The 17,765-nt window shown below is 48.2% G+C and overlaps 1 protein-coding gene across 1 annotated transcript; it reads right to left on the bottom strand.

Moving 5' to 3' along the window:
* Nucleotides 1–6: 6 nt before the first annotated feature.
* On the bottom strand, nt 7–2,692 carry CD248 (CD248 molecule). Its single transcript, XM_070950916.1, is given in 2 exon segments — nt 7–729; nt 731–2,692. Coding segments are annotated over 2 exon segments (2,034 nt in total). The 3' UTR covers nt 7–657.
* Nucleotides 2,693–17,765: the final 15,073 nt, after the last annotated feature.

The following is a 17,765-nucleotide window of genomic DNA, read 5'->3' as shown; positions in this document are numbered from 1 at the left end:
AGTTCGGAGTGGGAGAAATCACCCTGAGCGGCGTGGGATCCATCCGTGGTGTGTGATTCCAGATGCAAAAGGAGCAGGGAAAGGGAGGGAATCCGGTTGCTTCCAAAGTCATGAGGACTAGAAACTTAAAACTCCCCTGCTTGGCAGAACAATCAGCGCTGGGGTGGAGAGGGGGGGGGGCGTTCAGGGGGAAGAAAGACACCCCCCCTGCCGTGGCACACAAATCCAACTTCTTCTTCTTTTTTTTTCCCTTCTTCTTTTGTTTTCCCCGCTGTCAGGACAGCCGCTCCCCCCACTTTGGATTAAAGGCACCCCCAGATTTCCAGGTCGCTTCCAAGTTGCGAGGGGAAGGGGCTTCTGCGGCCCCCACCCCAAAAAGTCTTTTTACTCCAGCAATCAAGGTCTGAGTCGGTTTGGGGCTCATCCTGAGCCTGGGGGGGAAATATTGGGGGGGGGGAACAGCCTCGGGCACCCCTCCAAGCTGGGTCTCTGCTGCATCCTGGCAGGCTGGCATCCCAGATGTGGCAAAAGGGAGGGGAGACCCTCTGTGGCATTTGCCCCCACGGGTGAATCTTTATTTTTTGGTCCTTGTGCCCGCCTGGCACAATGCCATCCAATGTGCCCCCCCCTCACTTCCCCGGTGCTGTGGCTCGTAGTTCAGACACTGGTCCGGCAAGTGGCCGGTTGGCAAGGCCGAGTGGAGGAAGAGGAGGATGGTGGGGCCGTTTTTTTCCGACGTGTTAATCACCCACCGGTAACAATGGGTGACGCTCCTGCTTTTGGCCTGAGCTCCGCAGCGGGTACAGTAAACGATGCCCAGAGCCAACATGATCACCAGAAAGATGGAAATGGGCACCAGTAATGCCACTAAGAGCCAACGGTCATCCTTCCTCTGCCTTTCCTCCCCAGAAGCCGGGCTGGGGGTGGCAGAAGTGGGGAGGGGCGCCCTGACTCCCCCAACGACGGGGTCCACCTTCTCCTCCGTGGGACCCCCAGAGGGTGACGGAGGGGTCGTCAGAGGGTCCCCCGAGGTGGGAAGAAGGGTCCCCGTGACATCCAGAGGCAGGGACCCAAAAACGGATGTCGGAAGAGGAGGAGGAGAATCGGAAGCCGAGGGGTTGGGATGGAGGACCTCGGGGTGGCCCGTCGAGGAGGAAAAACCGTGCTCCAAAGGAGAAACGCGCGAGTCCCAAGCGATGTCAAACTCGGGAGCCTCCGTGGCTGGCACCGGAGGGGGGAAAACCAACCGGTCGGGCACCGACAAGAAAGAAGCGGCGGAATCCGACGAGGAGCCGGCCTCCCCGTCGCGGAAAAGCGAGAAGCGAACCGGAGGGATGCTGAGATCCTCGGCTTCCCTGGTGGTGAAGCGCACGGGGAAAGGATCCGGCCAGACCTCAGGCGGAGTGGCATCGGGGCCTTCCAATCCATCGACGGGGCTGCAGCTGATGCCGTCGGCTTCCAGGTCGAAACCTTCGGTGCAGTAACACTCAAAGCCACCCACGTAGTTCACGCACATCTGTTGGCACACGCCGGGGATCTGGCACTCGTCGGTATCCACACACTGCCCGGGCTCATCTTCGGCAGGGCTGAAACCCAAGTGGCAACGGCAAAGGTAGGAACCCTCGGTGTTCTCACACTGATGCTCGCACGGAGCATCCAGGCACTCGTCTAAGTCCTCGCACTGGTGCCCGTCGGATGCCAGCTCGTACCCAGCTGGGCACCGGCAGCTGTAGCCGTCGGTGCTGTCTTCCTCCGCCACGCAGTCGAACTGACACGGCCGGCGTCGACAGGGGTCGTTAGCGGCACAGGAGTGGCCGTCGGGGAGCAAGAGGTACCCCGCGTGGCACTCACAGGCGTAGCCGGAGCCCTCGTCCAGGCACAGCTGCTGGCACCCGCCGTTGTCGCCCTCGCACCAGCTGCCCGCCGAAGCCGACGACGACGACGACGACGACGAGCCCCCCGACGGCTCCCGACACAGCGGAGGGCCCTTGGACCAGCCCACGTGCCCGTCCTCCTTTTGCAGGCACAGCAGAGACAGCGAAGGCCCACCGGGGCAGCCCACGGAGGCCACGGTCCCGAAGGGCACGAAACGCGGAGGAGCCCCGACGGCAGAGGATGCCAGCTGCCCGAAAGGCGCGGCGTAGCTGATGCTGGCCCCGTCGCCTTCCTCTTCCAAGCCGGCGCACATCCCACGGAAGGCAAAACGGCACAGGTACCCGTCCACGGGACCCATGCAGGATCCTTCCAGCCACTGGAAATCCCGGTCGTCCAAACCCACGCAGCGAGGAGCCGCACAACCGGCTCCCCCGACGGCTGCGCTGGCCCTGGCCCAGTTGCTGTAAGCCGTCTCTTGCTCGCCGGTCACCCAGCTGAAACCGCGCAAGGGCCTCTGCGGGAAACACTGTCGAGGTTGGCGCTGCAGCCCGATCCAGAACAGACGGGGCGGACCAGGTTGGCGGCTCCCGGCTAGCAACTGGCTAACCTGAGCCGCCTCTTCGGCTCGTTTCAAGGTCGCCAGGTTGCCTCCGAGCTCCCGGCAAGCCCGCCAGGCTTCTAAAAAGCTGCGCGGATGGGTGTAGAGCGCGTAGCAGCCTTCAGGATCGCAACTGGCTTCAGGATCCGGCCGGGCAGGCAGTGGCAGTTGGAGGAGCAAGAGCCCCACCAAGCTGAGAGGCAGCCTAGGGACCAGCATGGTTGTGTTGCTGCTGCGGTGGGCTTTCGGCTCTCTGAGAGACCCTCCAACCTCTCAATTCCCGGCCTTCTTTCCCCTCCCCGTCTGGGAGGAAGGAGGCGCTGGGCTTCTCGGATCCCCGCCTTCGGACCTTCTAAGGCGCGGATTTGAACTCCTGCCACGCAGGGAGGGAAGAGAGGGAGGGGAAAAGGGAAAGGCAAAGCAGGCAGGCGGAGAAGGTCTGGGGGCGTCGGGGGGGGGGAAGTGAGTGGGTGGGCAGTGGAAGCGTCTTCCTTGTGCCTTTTCTGGTCTAACCGCTAGGCCGCACTGTCGCTGGGAGCCTCCTCTGATTTCAAACCCTGCCACGGGATGCCAGGAGGAGAGCTAGTCAGTTTTGAACAAGAGTTGGAAGGGAGCTTAGAGGTCATCCAGCCCAACCCCCTGGTCACACAGGAGAGCTGTAACTAGGGATTCGAAACAGTTGAACTTTCTGATCGACAAGCTCGGTGTCTTAGCCACTGAGCCACCTAGCTTTATGAGATTAAAGTGGGGGGGGGGGGCAAGGGGAGGTTCCAGGCTGGGCTGAGCTTCCGAAACTGATGTTGAGGGGCTGCCCCAAAGATGAGGGATGGGGGGGGGGAGGTTCAACTTATTTTCCAAAGCCCCAGAAGGCAGGACAAGAAGAAGCAACGGATGGAAACTAATCAAGGAGAGAAGCAACCTGGAATTAAGGAGAAATTTCCTGACAGGGAGAACAATTCACCGGTGGAACAGCTTGCCACCAGAAGTTGTGGGTATTCGATCATGGAGGCTTTTAAGAAGACATCGGACAGCCATTTGTCGGGAATGCTATAGGGTTTCCTGCCTGAGCAGGGGGTTGGACTAGAAGACCTCCAAGGCCCCTTCCAACTCCGTTATTTTGTGTTCGGCGTGGAGTTTACTGTCCACTCACTTTAAAGCATGCTGGCTGGGGAATTCTGGGAGTTGACATCTATGTATCTTAAAGGACGCTGGCTGGGGAATTCTGGGAGTTGAATTCCATCCACTTTAAAGGATGCTGGCTGGGGAATTCTGGGAGTTGAAGTCCACCCGTCGCTAGCTGGGGAATTCTGGGAATTGAAGTCTATGTATCTTAAAGGACGCTGGCTGGGGAATTCTGGAAGTTGAAGTCCATCCACTTTAAAGGACGCTGGCTGGGGAATTCTGGGAGTTGAAGTCCATGTATCTTAAAGGACGCTGGCTGGGGAATTCTGGGAGTTGAAGTCCATGTATCTTAAAGGACGCTGGCTGGGGAATTCTGGGAGTTGAGGTCCATCCACTTTAAAGGACGCTGGCTGGGGAATTCTGGGAGTTGACGTCTATGTATCTTAAAGGACGCTGGCTGGGGAATTCTGGGAGTTGAATTCCATCCACTTTAAAGGATGCTGGCTGGGGAATTCTGGGAGTTGAAGTCCATGTATCTTAAAGGACGCTGGCTGGGGAATTCTGGGAGTTGAGGTCCATCCACTTTAAAGGACGCTGGCTGGGGAATTCTGGGAGTTGAAGTCCACCCGTCGCTAGCTGGGGAATTCTGGGAATTGAAGTCCATGTATCTTAAAGGACGCTGGCTGGGGAATTCTGGGAGTTGAGGTCCATCCACTTTAAAGGATGCTGGCTGGGGAATTCTGGGAATTGAAGTCCATGTATCTTAAAGGAAGCTGGCTGGGGAATTCTGGGAGTTGAAGTCCATCCACTTTAAAGGATGCTGGCTGGGGAATTCTGGGAATTGAAGTCCATGTATCTTAAAGGAAGCTGGCTGGGGAATTCTGGGAGTTGAAGTCCATCCACTTTAAAGCATGCTGAATGGGGAATTCTGGGAGTTGAAGTCCATGTATCTTAAAGGATGCTAGCTGGGGAATTCTGGGAGTTGAAGTCCATCCACTTTAAAGGAAGCTGGCTGGGGAATTCTGGGAGTTGAAGGCCACCCATCTGAAAGTTGTCAAGTTTTGAGAAACACTAAAAGGGAATTCTTGCAAACTTGACTTGGCACAAAGCTGTGGTTGCATGCCATCCCGGCCAGAATTCCTCTGCTACAAGCTACCAGCCTCTGCCAACGATTCCACTTCCTAAATTCCATCAGCTGGACCTGGTATCTGGCTCGGGGGCCTTAATATCTCGCGTTCGTGCCATGTCTTAACATACCTGGGCATCGGGCTGGTGGCTCACACAATAAGCCAAAAACACCGCAGAAAGAAAAACCCAGGCGATCAAGTCTGAAAGAGTGACCCGATAACACACAAACACACAAACACACAAACCTCACACATACACACAGGCTGTGCTTTGCAGTTTGCTTTGGCACGCTCTGGAGCCAGTAACCCCATTTGGCTCCGTCCGTGCATCCATTCCAACCCCAATCCGCCCTAGGTAAAAGGAGGAAGCGTTTCTCGAACTCGGATTCGGAGACACGTATCCATGTATTTTTTTTGGCTAGAGGGGAAATTGGTTTGGGTCACTGCCAAAAACAGACTAGATTTTGGCTTGGATTTAAACCGTACCGCACAGTCACCGAAGGCCTTGCAAGCAGGATGGGTGGCCCGGCCCAAAGAGAGGGAGGAATTAAGCAACAAAGCTTCTTCCATGCTAAAACACTAAAACATCTTAATTTCAGGATAATTAATCCAGGATTAAACTGGCCTGGGAAATCGTCTTTATTTCCTGGAGCAAAACTCGTCGGAATGTCGGCTGTATTTGATGGCCAAGTTTTCCTAAGCTTTTCTTCTCATGACACGATCATGCCTCCCCCCCTAACCCATCCTGCTAAATTATTATTTTGTTTTAATGAGCCTTGGTGGCGCAGCAGACTAAAGTGCTGTTAAATAGCACCAGCTGCCTGCAATTACTGCAAGTTCGAATCTCCCCAGGCTCAAGGTTGACTCAGCCTTCCATCCGTTCGAGGTAGGTAAAATGAGGACCCGGATTGTGGGGGCAATAAGCTGACTTTGTATAAAAAAAAGAACACCGCTTATGGGGGGGCCCGAAAGCCCTACTAAGCAGGTATATACAAAAGTATGAAGGCTATTGCTTAACGCATTGTAAGCCGCCCTGAGTCTCCGGAGAAGGGCGGCATATAAATTGAACTAATAAATAAATAATAAATAAATAATGGCAGAGTGACGGGTGCCAAGCAGGATAAGGCAAGGTAGAGAAAAACATGGATGATGAGTCTAAGAAATTGGAAGGGAATTTTGAAGCTTAACTGGAGATGAAGTAGAAAAAACAGAAACCAGGGGTGAAATCCAGCAGGTTCTGACAGGTCCTGGCGAACCCGTAGCGGAAATTTTGAGTTGTTCGGAGAACCGGCAAATACCACCTCCAGCTGGCCCCAGAGTGGGGTGGGAATGGAGATTTTGCAATATCTTTCCCCCAGGAGTGGGGCGGGAATGGAGATTTTGTAGTATCCTTCCCCTGGAGTGCAGCAGGAATGGAGATTTTGTATTATCCTTCCCCTGCCACGCCCGCCATGCCCACCAAGTCACGCCCACAGAACTGGTAATAAAAAAAAATTGGATTTCACCACAGACAGAAAATGATTTTGCAGGAAAATGATTTTATATGTTTTTACATCCTTGTAAAGTTGAGTTTTTTTGCACAGCGTGACTGCTTGCTGTCCAGATGTAGCTCGGCTACTGAATTTAATCACAGTCTGTAAAATCAGTTGAATACAATCAGGGTGGAAGCGGAGTGCCCTCGATTGCAAAGCGGAGAAACCCGAGATTGAAATGAACTCAACAATGCTCGGTTAGGTTTTTTTTTTTTTTTAAAAAAAGAGAAGGACTAGGAATGACTTGATAGCAGCCTTCCAATATTTGAGGGGCTGCCCCAAAGAAGAGGGGGGGGTGTTTCAACCTATTCTCCAAAGCACCTGAAGGCAGGACAAGAAGCAACGGAGGGAAACTAATCAAGGAGAGAAGCAACTAGAAATTTCCTGACAGCGAGAACAATTAACCAGTGGAACTACTTGCCACCAGAAGTTGTAGGTACTCCGTCGCTGGACGCTTTTTCAGAAGAGATGGGACAACCTTTTGTCTGAATTGGTATGAGGTCTCCTGCTTAAACAGGGGGGTGGACTAGAAGACCTCCAAGGTCCCTTCCAAGCAGCCCTAGGATAACAGAATAACAGAATTGGAAGTTCAGCATATTTTTTGCAAACCCAGCCTGCTCGCTCTGCGACTTTGCACTTGGCCACACAATTCCTTAGTGCCTTTTGAGCATCCAAGAAATCAGAATAGAACTGATGGTTCTCACCGTCAGAAAATAACAGAATAACAGAGTCAGAAGGGACCTTGGAGGTCTTCTAGTCCAACCCCCTGCTTAGGCAGGAAACCCTACACCACTTCAGACAAATGGTTATCCAACATTTTCTTCAAAACCTCCAGTGATGGAGCAATCGACAACTTCTGGTGGCAAGTTGTTCCACGGGCTAATTGTTCTCACTGTCAGGGAATTATCTCTTTAGTTCTAGGTTGCTTCTCTCCTTGCTGAGTTCCCTAATCTTAAATTTTGTGTTTGAAGCATTGTTTCTCCGACGATGGGTGCTCTCCATCACTGGAGGGTTTTTTTAAAAGAAGAGTTCGGACAGCCATTTTGTCCAGAATGGTTTCCTGCTTGAGCGGGGGGGGGGGGGGTTGGACTAGAAGACCTTTAAGGTCCCTTCCGACTCGGTTTACACCATTCGTTTAAACTGTAGTGCCCGCTAGCCGAAACCAACCCCTCGGTTTTTCTGGGAGGTTTATTATTATTTATTTATTTATTATTCAAATTTCTATACCGCCCTTCTCCTTTCGGACTCAGGGCGGTGAACAGCCAAAATAAAAACATCTATACATAACATTAAAAGTTAAAAATAGAGTTAAAATAATTTATAAATTTGGCCCGTAATTTAAAACTTGTCCATTTAAAATCAATATTAAAATTTTAAAACTAACCCTAAAATCAAGACAGACCGGCTAACTGAAAAAATAAGTTTTTAGGGCCCGACGAAAAGTCCGGAGGTCGGAGATCACTCGTATCTCTGGGGGTAGATTGTTCCATAGGATAGGTGCCACCACAGAGAAGGCTCTCCTCCTGGGGGTCGCCAGCCGGCATTGTCTGGCCGACGGCAACCTGAGGAGGCCCTCCTCCAGCCTGCTCTCTGAACCAAGCCAACTTTGTATGATCCGTCTCGAAGACGGGCAGAGGGTGGGGAAATTTAGGGGGGCAGATTTTGGGGAAGGGGGCTTGTCGACCCCATGGAGGAAATAAATGGAATTCCTTCGGCTGTGGGAAGACCTGCTGCTCCCTGCCCGTCTGGGTGCACATTTCAAATGTGCTGTTTCAGAAAGCAACATTGGAGCTGGGTTCGAACCCATTCGTGGAAAAAAACTCGGCGTTGCCAGTTTCGCGAAGGCTTCGTTCGATCTCCACCCAGCCATTTTTTTTTTTTCTTTGTTCGAGTGGCGTTGTGTATATTTTACACGCCCCAGAGAGTCAGCCCGTTTTTTTGCTGCTCCCTCCAGCTGGGCCTAGTTTATTCCTATTTATTTCTTTGTCAAACTTTGCAAAGCCGTCCAAGTTTTAGAGCAGCGACGCTGGGCTTTGTACCCTCTTTTCAAACAATAAAACAGCTCCAGAGGCTGGATGGCTTTGAGAGAACAATAAATATTGTACTCTCGACACCCTCCGATTTGTTTCCCAAAGGAGCGCGCTCGCCTCCCCCCACCACCACCTTGGGGTCTGGGGGGGGGGAAGAGCCAGGACACCAAAGGACCAGTCTTCTGGAACAGCTGCCCCCCCCCCACTTCCTCTGAGGTTTGAGCAGGGTAGGGCCCGTTCAAATCTTAGGGAGCGTGGCAGATGTTGGCATCGCAATAGGGCACAGCTCTTGGATTCAGTCAATGGGACCTGAAACATGCCAAATCTTTCTTTCTTTCCTTCCTTCCTTCCTTCCTTCTTTTTTTTCTTTCTTTTTTTCTTTCTTTCTCTCCCTTTCTTTCCTTCCTTCCTTCTTTTTTTTCTTTTTCTTTTCTTTCTTTTTTCTTTTCTTTCTCTCCCTTTCTTTCCTTTCTTCCTTCCTGCTTCCTCTTCCTTCCTTCCTTCTTTCCTTTCCCTTTTTCTTCCTTCCTTCCTTTCTTTCTCTCTCTCTTTCTTTCCTTTCTTCCTTCCTTCCTGCTTTCTCTTCCTCTTCCTTCCTTCTTTCTTTTCTTTTCTTTTCCTTTTCTTTCTTTTCTCTCCCTTTCTTTCCTTCCTTCCTTCCTTTTTCTTTTTCTTTTCTTTCTTTTTTCTTTTCTTTCTCTCCCTTTCTTTCCTTTCTTCCTTTCTTCCTTCCTGCTTCCTCTTCCTTCCTTCCTTCTTTCCTTTCCCTTTTTCTTCCTTCCTTCCTTCCTTTCTCTCTCTCTTTCTTTCCTTTCTTCCTTCCTTCCTGCTTTCTCTTCCTCTTCCTTCCTTCTTTCTTTTCTTTTCTTTTCCTTTTCTTTCTTTTCTCTCCCTTTCTTTCCTTCCTTCCTTTTTCTTTTTCTTTTCTTTCTTTTTTCTTTCTTTCTCTCCCTTTCTTTCGTTTCTTCCTTCCTTCCTGCTTCCTCTTCCTTCCTTCCTTCCTTTCTCTCTCTTTCTTTCCTTTCTTCCTTCCTTCCTGCTTCCTCTTCCTCCTCCTTCCTTCCTTCCTTTTCCTTTCTCTTTTTTTCTTTCTCTTCTCTTTTCTCTTCTCTTTCCTTTCTTTCTTTCTCCTTCCTCCTTTTCCTTCCTTCCTTCCTGCTTCCTCTTCCTCCTCCTTCCTTCCTTCCTTTTCCTTTCTCTTTTTTTCTTTCTCTTCTCTTTTCTCTTCTCTTTCCTTTCTTTCTTTCTCCTTCCTCCTTTTCCTTCCTTCCTTCTTGCTTCCTCTTCCTCCTTCCTTCCTTCCTTTCTCTTTCTTTCTTTCTTTCTTTTTCTTTCTTTCTTTCTTTCTTTCTTTCTTTCTTTCTTTCTTTCTTTCTTTCTTTCTTTCTTTCTTTCTTTCTTTCTCCTTCCTCCCTTTTCCTTTTCCTTCCCTCCTTCCTGTTCATTCATTCATTCATTCGTTCGTTCATTTATATCCCACCTTTATTATTTTGACAAATAACTCCAGATAGGCGAACATATCCTATTTTCCCCATAACAACAACCCTGTGAAGTGGACTTGGCTAGAACTCACCATCTCCTGGTGATTGGCCCAAAGTCACCCAGCCGGCTTTCATACCTAAGGCAGGACTAGAACTCACCGTCTCCTGCTCACCCCCTCCCCACCTCCTCTCCTTCCAAACCAGACAGATTTAATCAGCCTGCTGTTTCGTTCATTGCTACATCTGGAGCGTGTTTTGACAGCCTGCCATTTTTAGGCTGCGCCTATCTTAAAACTAAACAAGCCGCTGGCTGTGAAATCAGCAAAGTGAGAATAAATTCTTTTGCAGGAGTTAAAAAAAAAGAATGAAAGTTTAAGGGACTTTAAAATGCACTTTCAGTCATGTTTTGGGGGGCTCGGTTGGAAGAATCTCCCTGCGTCGCTGCGAGTTTCGGCTTGGTTTCTTGAGTGACGCGTCCGGCAGTCCTAGAATTGACTGAGAAGTAGGTATGCAGGGGGGCCCTCCAGATGCTTTGGACCACAAAGCCCATAAGCCTCTAATGAGGGATGGGATTTGGACATCAAAAACATTGCCAAATGTAGTTGCAGTTGGAGAAGTCCAAGGAAGATACGAATTGGTTTCGTTTTCTTCCCATCTTCTCGTGCGGCTCTTTGGGACCTCTGCTGTGGCTCCCTGTCGGGTGATCCCACCACTGGCTGGCCCTGCCCCTCGCCCTCCCCTCCCAGTCACTCCTCGCCTGGCCTGAGAAAGTAAGGGCGATGGCAGGGAATGGAGAAGCGGTCAGGGCAAAGACAGAGAGATACAGAGAGAGGGGGAGAGAGGGAGACCTAGAGAGATACAGAGAGAGGGGGAGAGAGGGAGACAGAGAGATACAGAGAGAGAGAGACATAGATACAGAGAGAGTGGGAGAGAGGGAGACATAGATACAGAGAGAGGGGGAGAGAGGGAGACATAGAGAGATACAGAGAGAGAGAGACATAGATACAGAGAGAGTGGGAGAGAGAGAGACATAGATACAGAGAGAGGGGGAGAGAGGGAGACATAGATACAGAGAGAGGGGGAGAGGGAGACAGAGAGATACAGAGAGAGAGAGACATAGATACAGAGATAGTGGGAGAGAGAGAGACATAGATACAGAGAGAGTGGGAGAGAGGGAGACATAGATACAGAGAGAGGGGGAGAGAGGGAGACATAGAGAGATACAGAGAGAGAGGGGAGAGAGGGAGACATAGATATAGAGAGAGGGGGAGAGGGAGACAGAGATACAGAGAGAGAGACATAGATACAGAGAGAGTGGGAGAGAGGGAGACATAGATACAGAGAGAGGGGGAGAGAGGGAGACAGAGAGATACAGAGAGAGAGGGGAGAGAGGGAGACATAGATACGGAGAGAGGGAGACATGGACAGCTACAGAGAGAGTGGGAGAGAGGGAGATATAGATACAGAGAGAGTGGGAGAGAGGGAGACATAGATACAGAGAGAGTGGGAGAGAGGGAGACATAGAGAGATACAGAGAGAGAGGGGAGAGAGGGAGACATAGATAGAGAGAGGGGGGAGAGAGGGAGAGAGAGAGAGATGTCAAAAGGATTTTGTGGTTCCCGGTGTTTTTTACCAACTGGTTCTCTGTCCTAATGACCGGGCTGGGTAGGCGTGGCTAGGGGTGGTGGTCATGTGACTGGTGGAAGTGAGTGACATCGAGTTGGCCACGCCCACCCAGGTTTTGTGGCTCCCGGTGTTTTCTTTTCTGTGGGAAACGAGTCCCAATGGCTCTTTGAATATTTAAGGTTGCGGAGTGCAGACCCCTGGTTTTGGGGGAAAGGCACCAAAATCGCAGCCCATTAATTTCATCCGGGGGAAGGTCTGTGTGTGTGTGTGTGTGTGTGTGTGTGTGTGTGTGTGTGTGTGTGTGTGTGTTTTCTTCTCCATTTCTGGGGTCTGATCTCATAATATCATCCTAATAAGGCAGCCTCCTGCACCTTTGGGACAGGGCGGGATGGAGAAGGGAAGAAACAGTTTGTCCTTTCAGATTTGTGGCTTCAAGTTGGGGCAAAAATCCGGCAAAAGCTTCACCTCGGCGTATGTAGCGTGTGCGGGAACATCCATGAATAAGCAGAAAAGCATCGTACAAGTCCCTTAGCGGCCAGCCAAACTGATGAGGTTATATCAATTTTTTTTTTTTTTTTAAAGTCCTGGAACGGGAGAAACACATAAAGTTTGTCTCTATTTTTTTCATCCTCTTGGAGCTTCGGATTTCACGGAACGCCGGACGGAGGAGGCTGTGACCTTCCTGACCCCTTTCCCCACCCACCCACCCCCCCCGGCTGTTTTCCAGCATCCCGAAATTAGGTTTAAAGTTTCACAAAGTTGGGAGTTTGCCCATCTGCCCAGGATGGAGAGAATAGAATCGAATAGAATTCTTTTATTGACCAAGTGTGATTGGACTCACAAGGAATTTGTCTTTGGTGTATACACTCTCGGTATACATAAAAGATGCATTCGTCAAGAATCATAAAGTACAACACTTAATGATAGTCATAGGGAACAAATAAGCAATCAATCAGGAAACAGTTTTAAATTTATTGGGATTTTAATTGTCGTGGGCCAATATTATTTAATTTGGTTTTAAATTGTTTTTAACTTTTGTATTTCTGTATTTTATCTTGTGCCTGTTCACCGCCCTGAGTCCTTCGGGAGTAGGGCGGTATACAAATTTAATAAAACTAAACTAAACTAAACTACAGTCAATATAAATCTGGAGTGGGGTGGGAATGGAGATTTTGCAGTATCTTTCCCCTGGAGTGAGGTGGGAATGGAGATTTTGCAGTATCCTTCCCCTGCCTGCCCACCAAGCCACACCACGCCCACCAAGCCACGCCCACAGAACCAGTAGTAAAAAAAAAAAAGGTTGGATTTCACCACTGATCTAGCTTCCCCGTTGACTTGGCTCGTTGCAAAAACCGTCATAAATATGAACCGGTGGCCAAGCCTCTGAATTTCGATCACATTTGACCGTGGGGATGGCTGTAACCTTGCACGGTCACTAAAGGGACCGTTGTAAATCGAGGACCACCTGGAGAGACTGTGGAAAGAGTGCAGAGAAGAGCAACTAGGATGATTAAGGGGGCTGGAGACTAAAACATACAAAGAACGGTTGCAGGAACTGGGTATGTCTAGTTTAATGAAAAGAAGGACTAGGGGAGACATGATAGCAGTCTTAAAAAATTTGAGGGGCCTCCCCCCAAAAAAGAGGGGGTCCACCTATTCTCCAAAGCCCCTGAAGGTAGGAGAAGAAGCAACGGATGGAAACTAATCAAGGAGAGAAGCAACCTAGAACTAAGGAGAAACTTCTTGACAGTTAGAACAGTTAACCAGTGGAACAACTTGCCACCAGAAGTTGTGAATGCTTCAACACTGGAAGTTTTTAAGAAGAGGTTGGATAACCGTTTGACTGAAGTGGTATATAGGGTTTCCTGCCTAAGCAGGGGGTTGGACTAGAAGACCTCCAAGGTCCCTCCCAACTCTGTTATTCTCTGTTATTCTGAGTCCTTCGGGAGAAAATTTTAATAATAATAATAATAATAATAATAATAATAATAATAATAATAATAATAATAATAATAATTCTATTAACTTTGCAGGCAGCAAATTTTCCACCCCAGGTTTGCAATCCGGCTCGGTTCCCACAACACAACGATCCACACAATTTATTTTAGCGACTTCACCCAATTTCCCACAATTTGCTAACACTGAGCTTGGGCTGCAAATCTCTTGAGTTAGCTGAGTGACTAGATTGTGGACTTGTGCTGAACAAAGGGCTGGATTGGATGAGCTCAAAGGACCCTCCTCCCTCCCTCCCTCCCAATTCTTGGTAGAAATAGTTTGGTGTAGTGGTTAACGCACCAGCTAGAAAGTGGGAGACGGTGAGTTCTAGTCCCCAGTTTAGGCATGAAAGCCGGCTGGGTGACTTTGGGCCAGTCACCAGGAGACGGTGAGTTCTAGTCCCGCCTTATGCAAGAGAATTAGCTGGGTGACTCTGGGCCAATCACCAGGAGACTGGGAATTCTAGTCCCACCATAGACATTAAAGCTGGCTGGGTGACTTTGGGCCAATCACCAGGAGACTGGGAGTTCTAGTCCCATTTTATGTAAGAGAACTAGCTGGGTGATTCTGGGCCAATCACCAGGAGTCTGGGAGTTCTAGTCCCACCATAGACATGAAAGCCAGCTGGGTGACTCTGGGCCAATCACCAGGAGACTGGGAGTTCTAGTCCTACCATAGACATGAAAGCCGGCTGGGTGACTCTGGGCCAATCACCAGGAGGCTGGGAGTTCTAGTCCCACCATAGACATGAAAGCCGGCTGGGTGACTCTGAGCCAATCACCAGGAGACGGTGAGTTCTAGTCCCACCTTATGCAAGAGAACAAGCTGGGTGACTCTGGGCCAATCACCAGGAGACTGGGAATTCTAGTCCCACCATAGACATGAAAGCGACTAGGTGACTTTGGGCCAATCACCAGGCGACGGTGAGTTCTAGTCCTGCCTTAGACAAGAAAGCCAACTCATTTCCTTTGGGACAGTTCCTCCCTTCTCAGCCACACACACCTCACAGGACTGTTGTTTTGGGCGGGAAAAACAAGAGAAGCGTATTGGATAAGTTCGCTACCTTGAATGATTTGTAAAAAAAATAATAATAAAGGCGGGATACAAATAAATAAATAAATAAATTCTCAGCCCGGCCTTGGAGAGCAGGAAAAAAATAAACACCCTGTAAAATGACTACGGCTCCGTCTGGAATCCGAAATGCCCTGGGAGAAGGCCTCGCGCATCCGTGCAAGCTAGGACAGCGAGGTTTGCACGCATGCACAGTAGTTAATGCTGAATTTTTCACCTCTCCGTTTTTATTTTTATTTATTTATTTATTTATTTGCAAATTCCGGGGGGAAGTGAGACTTTTACACACTGTTCCAGTGGAAAGTGGAAGCCGATTCTTCCTCTTAGAAAAATAAACACGCTTTAAGTCCTTTGGGATTGTCAGGGTTGAGAAATTGCACGCTCAAACATATGGTTGTTTCCCAGTTCCACCCTTGGAAAAAAAAAAAAGCTGCGGCGAAGCCAGAAGGTTTTGATGCACTGAATGAGCCTGCTTGAAATTCCCAGAGGGGTTTTGAGAAACGCCCCCAATTTCTTCCCAAAACCCCCATTTTTTCCCCCCAGTCATTCAAGAGTTATTGCTGGAAATGACAGCAATGGATTTCTTTATTTTTAAAAGGGGGGTTTAACGCGCCCCCTGGTGGCCCAGGTGGCAAATGGCACCTCACCTTATTTTTGACCTATTTTATTTTAGGGTGTCTTTGTGTTTTTTTGGGTATTTTTAAGTCAGGGGGCTTAAAAATAGGACAGAACATCAAGGAAAAGCCTTGGGAGACTTTCTTAATTTTTTTCTTAGTTATTATTTTTTTTTAATATTTTTTTTTTTAATATGAAATATGAAACGAGTAAATTGACATTTGAAATTAGAGACCAGGAAGATCAAACAATACTATTTGATATGGGATTTGTTTTACCAATGGCTAGATAAGAGGTGAAGTATGAAATATGAAATTAAAGTAATGATAAAATAATAATAATAATAATAATAATAATAATAATAATAATAATAATAATAATAATAATAATAATTCTTCACTGGAAATTGTGCCAGAAGTTTGGATTTGAGTACAGCAAAAACCACTGGGAACATCAGGTTGAGAAAGTTTTAGAGAATGAGAAACTCAAGATCTTGTGGGACTTTAGGATTCAGACTGACAGGCACTTGGTCCACAACACACCTGACATAACAATAGTTGAAAAGAAAAAAGTATGGTTCATTGACATTGCAATACCTGGTGATGCACGAATTGAAGATAAGCAGCAAGAAAAAATCACAAAGTACCGGGACTTACAAATTGAAGTTGAGCGACTGTGGAAAAAGAAATCGTGTGTTGTCCCGATTGTAATTGGAGCCCTCGGAGCAATACCCAAAGGGCTACCCCGCTATTTAGAAATTCTAAATTTGCCGGACTTGAACATTTTGACTCTACAAAAAACCACCTTACTCGGAACAGCTGACATCCTCCGACGATACCTTAACAGTTCCTAGGTCCTTGGTTAGGACTCGAGCTGCTGAGCTATTAACCAGCCTCAAAGGCTGTGAATCTCACTAAAGATTAACCAATAAATAATAATAATAATAATTTTATTTCTATACCGCCCTTCTCCCGAAGGACTCAGGGCGGTGTACAGCCAATTTAAAAACACAAAACAATGATTAAAAATTAAAATAATTAAATAGATTTGGCCTGGTTTAAAATCCCGAAATATATGAAGTGTTTTCTTATGGGAGTTAAGCCTTTGTTAAATAATTGCTAAACGAGAATAATAATACAAAGGGATATATAAAACGGTTAAATAAGAGAAATTAAATAATCGGTCATTTTGGATATGGGATTATGCACAAAAGAATTTTAACCGATCGACACACTTTCTGTGATTGTATTGAATGATGGTGGTTTTATGTTTTTTGTTCTGTTTTTAAATTTTTTTCTTAATTATTGATTCGCTCACGTGACTCCGGGACCCAGCAACGGTCATAAATACGAGTCAGTTGCCAAGCGTCTTAATTTTGATCACGTGACTGTAGGGAATGCTGCAACGGTCGTAAGTGTGAAAAAAATGGTCCTAAGTCACTTTATTTTGCGGCCAAGAGGTACCCAGAGGGATCCGGTTGGAGGCAAAAGGCGGAAGCAAAAGGAAAGCTTTCGCTGGTTTTTTGGGTTTTTTTTTTGCCATGGTAATAGAACTTCCATCTGCAGGAGAAATCTACCTGTAAATGCAATCGCAAGGCGCACGAAGGCACCAAGGAGAAGGCCGTCACATGACGCATGCAAAACTCCTGAGGATAATTAAACGGCAGCAATGCGATACAGAAAAATTCGAATTATTTTGCTCCTATTCCGTAGCCCTCACAGAGGTAATGGATGCCAAATGTTTTGACCCCCACAAATGATGTTTCTTTCCCTTCCGGGTTAAGTCAAATGTAACTCATGCTAAACTCCGAGTTTTAATCATGGATCGCTGAAGCATCGTCGGGGGTTCTACTACCCCGTTAAGCCATCAATCTTGGCTTGTGAACGGCAAAGGATGGATTCGCACCACACAATGCCACCGGTAAAACACCAGCTGCAATCCAGAGCAAGGGGTTAGACTAGAAGACCTCCAAGGCCCCTTCCGACTCTGTGATTCTGCCTGAAATGGAACAGGGATTAAATCAAGTTAAGAGCAGCCAGGATGAGGAGGAAACCGGAGGCTAAAACCTACGATGAACGGTTGCAGGAACTGGGCCTGGCTAGTCTAGTGAAGAGAAGGACCAGGGGAGACAGGAGAGCATCTTCCAATATTTGAGGGGCTGCCACAGAGAGGAGGAAGAGGGTCAAGCTATTTTCCAAGGTACCCGAAGGCCAGACAAGGAATAATGGATGGAAAGTGATCAAGCAGAGATTCAACCTGGAAATAAGGAGGAATTTCCTGACAGTGAGAACCATCAACCCATGGAACAGAAGTTGCCTTGAAAAGTTGTGGGAGCTTCATCCCTGGAAGCTTTGAAGAAGAGACCGGATTGCCATCTGTCAGAAATGGTGTAGGGTCTCCTGGTTAGGCGGAGGGTTGAACTAGATAACCTCCAAGGTCCCTTCCTTGTTAATCTAATCTGATACACGCAGACAATAAATTAATAATAATCAGTAAGCATAAAAGTAATAAGGCAGATGTTGCGGTTTGAGCTTTGACACCCTCAGACAACATCTGTCTAGCCCCGATGGTTGGGAAGGACTCGATAGGTAGCCAAAATTGCCAAATCTCATTTAAACATCTGGCTGACTTGGCAACAGGTCATCGGCATAGTAAGTACAGATATTCCTTAACTTAAAAATCACGTGTTTAAG

Source organism: Pituophis catenifer, unplaced genomic scaffold (assembly GCF_029215685.1).
Source record: "Pituophis catenifer annectens isolate HBS135680 unplaced genomic scaffold, rPitCat1.0.hap2 SCAF_10, whole genome shotgun sequence".
NCBI lineage: Eukaryota > Metazoa > Chordata > Lepidosauria > Squamata > Colubridae > Pituophis > Pituophis catenifer.
The sequence above is the reverse complement of the archived record's forward strand: the minus strand, read 5'-3'. Positions and strand labels throughout refer to the sequence as shown.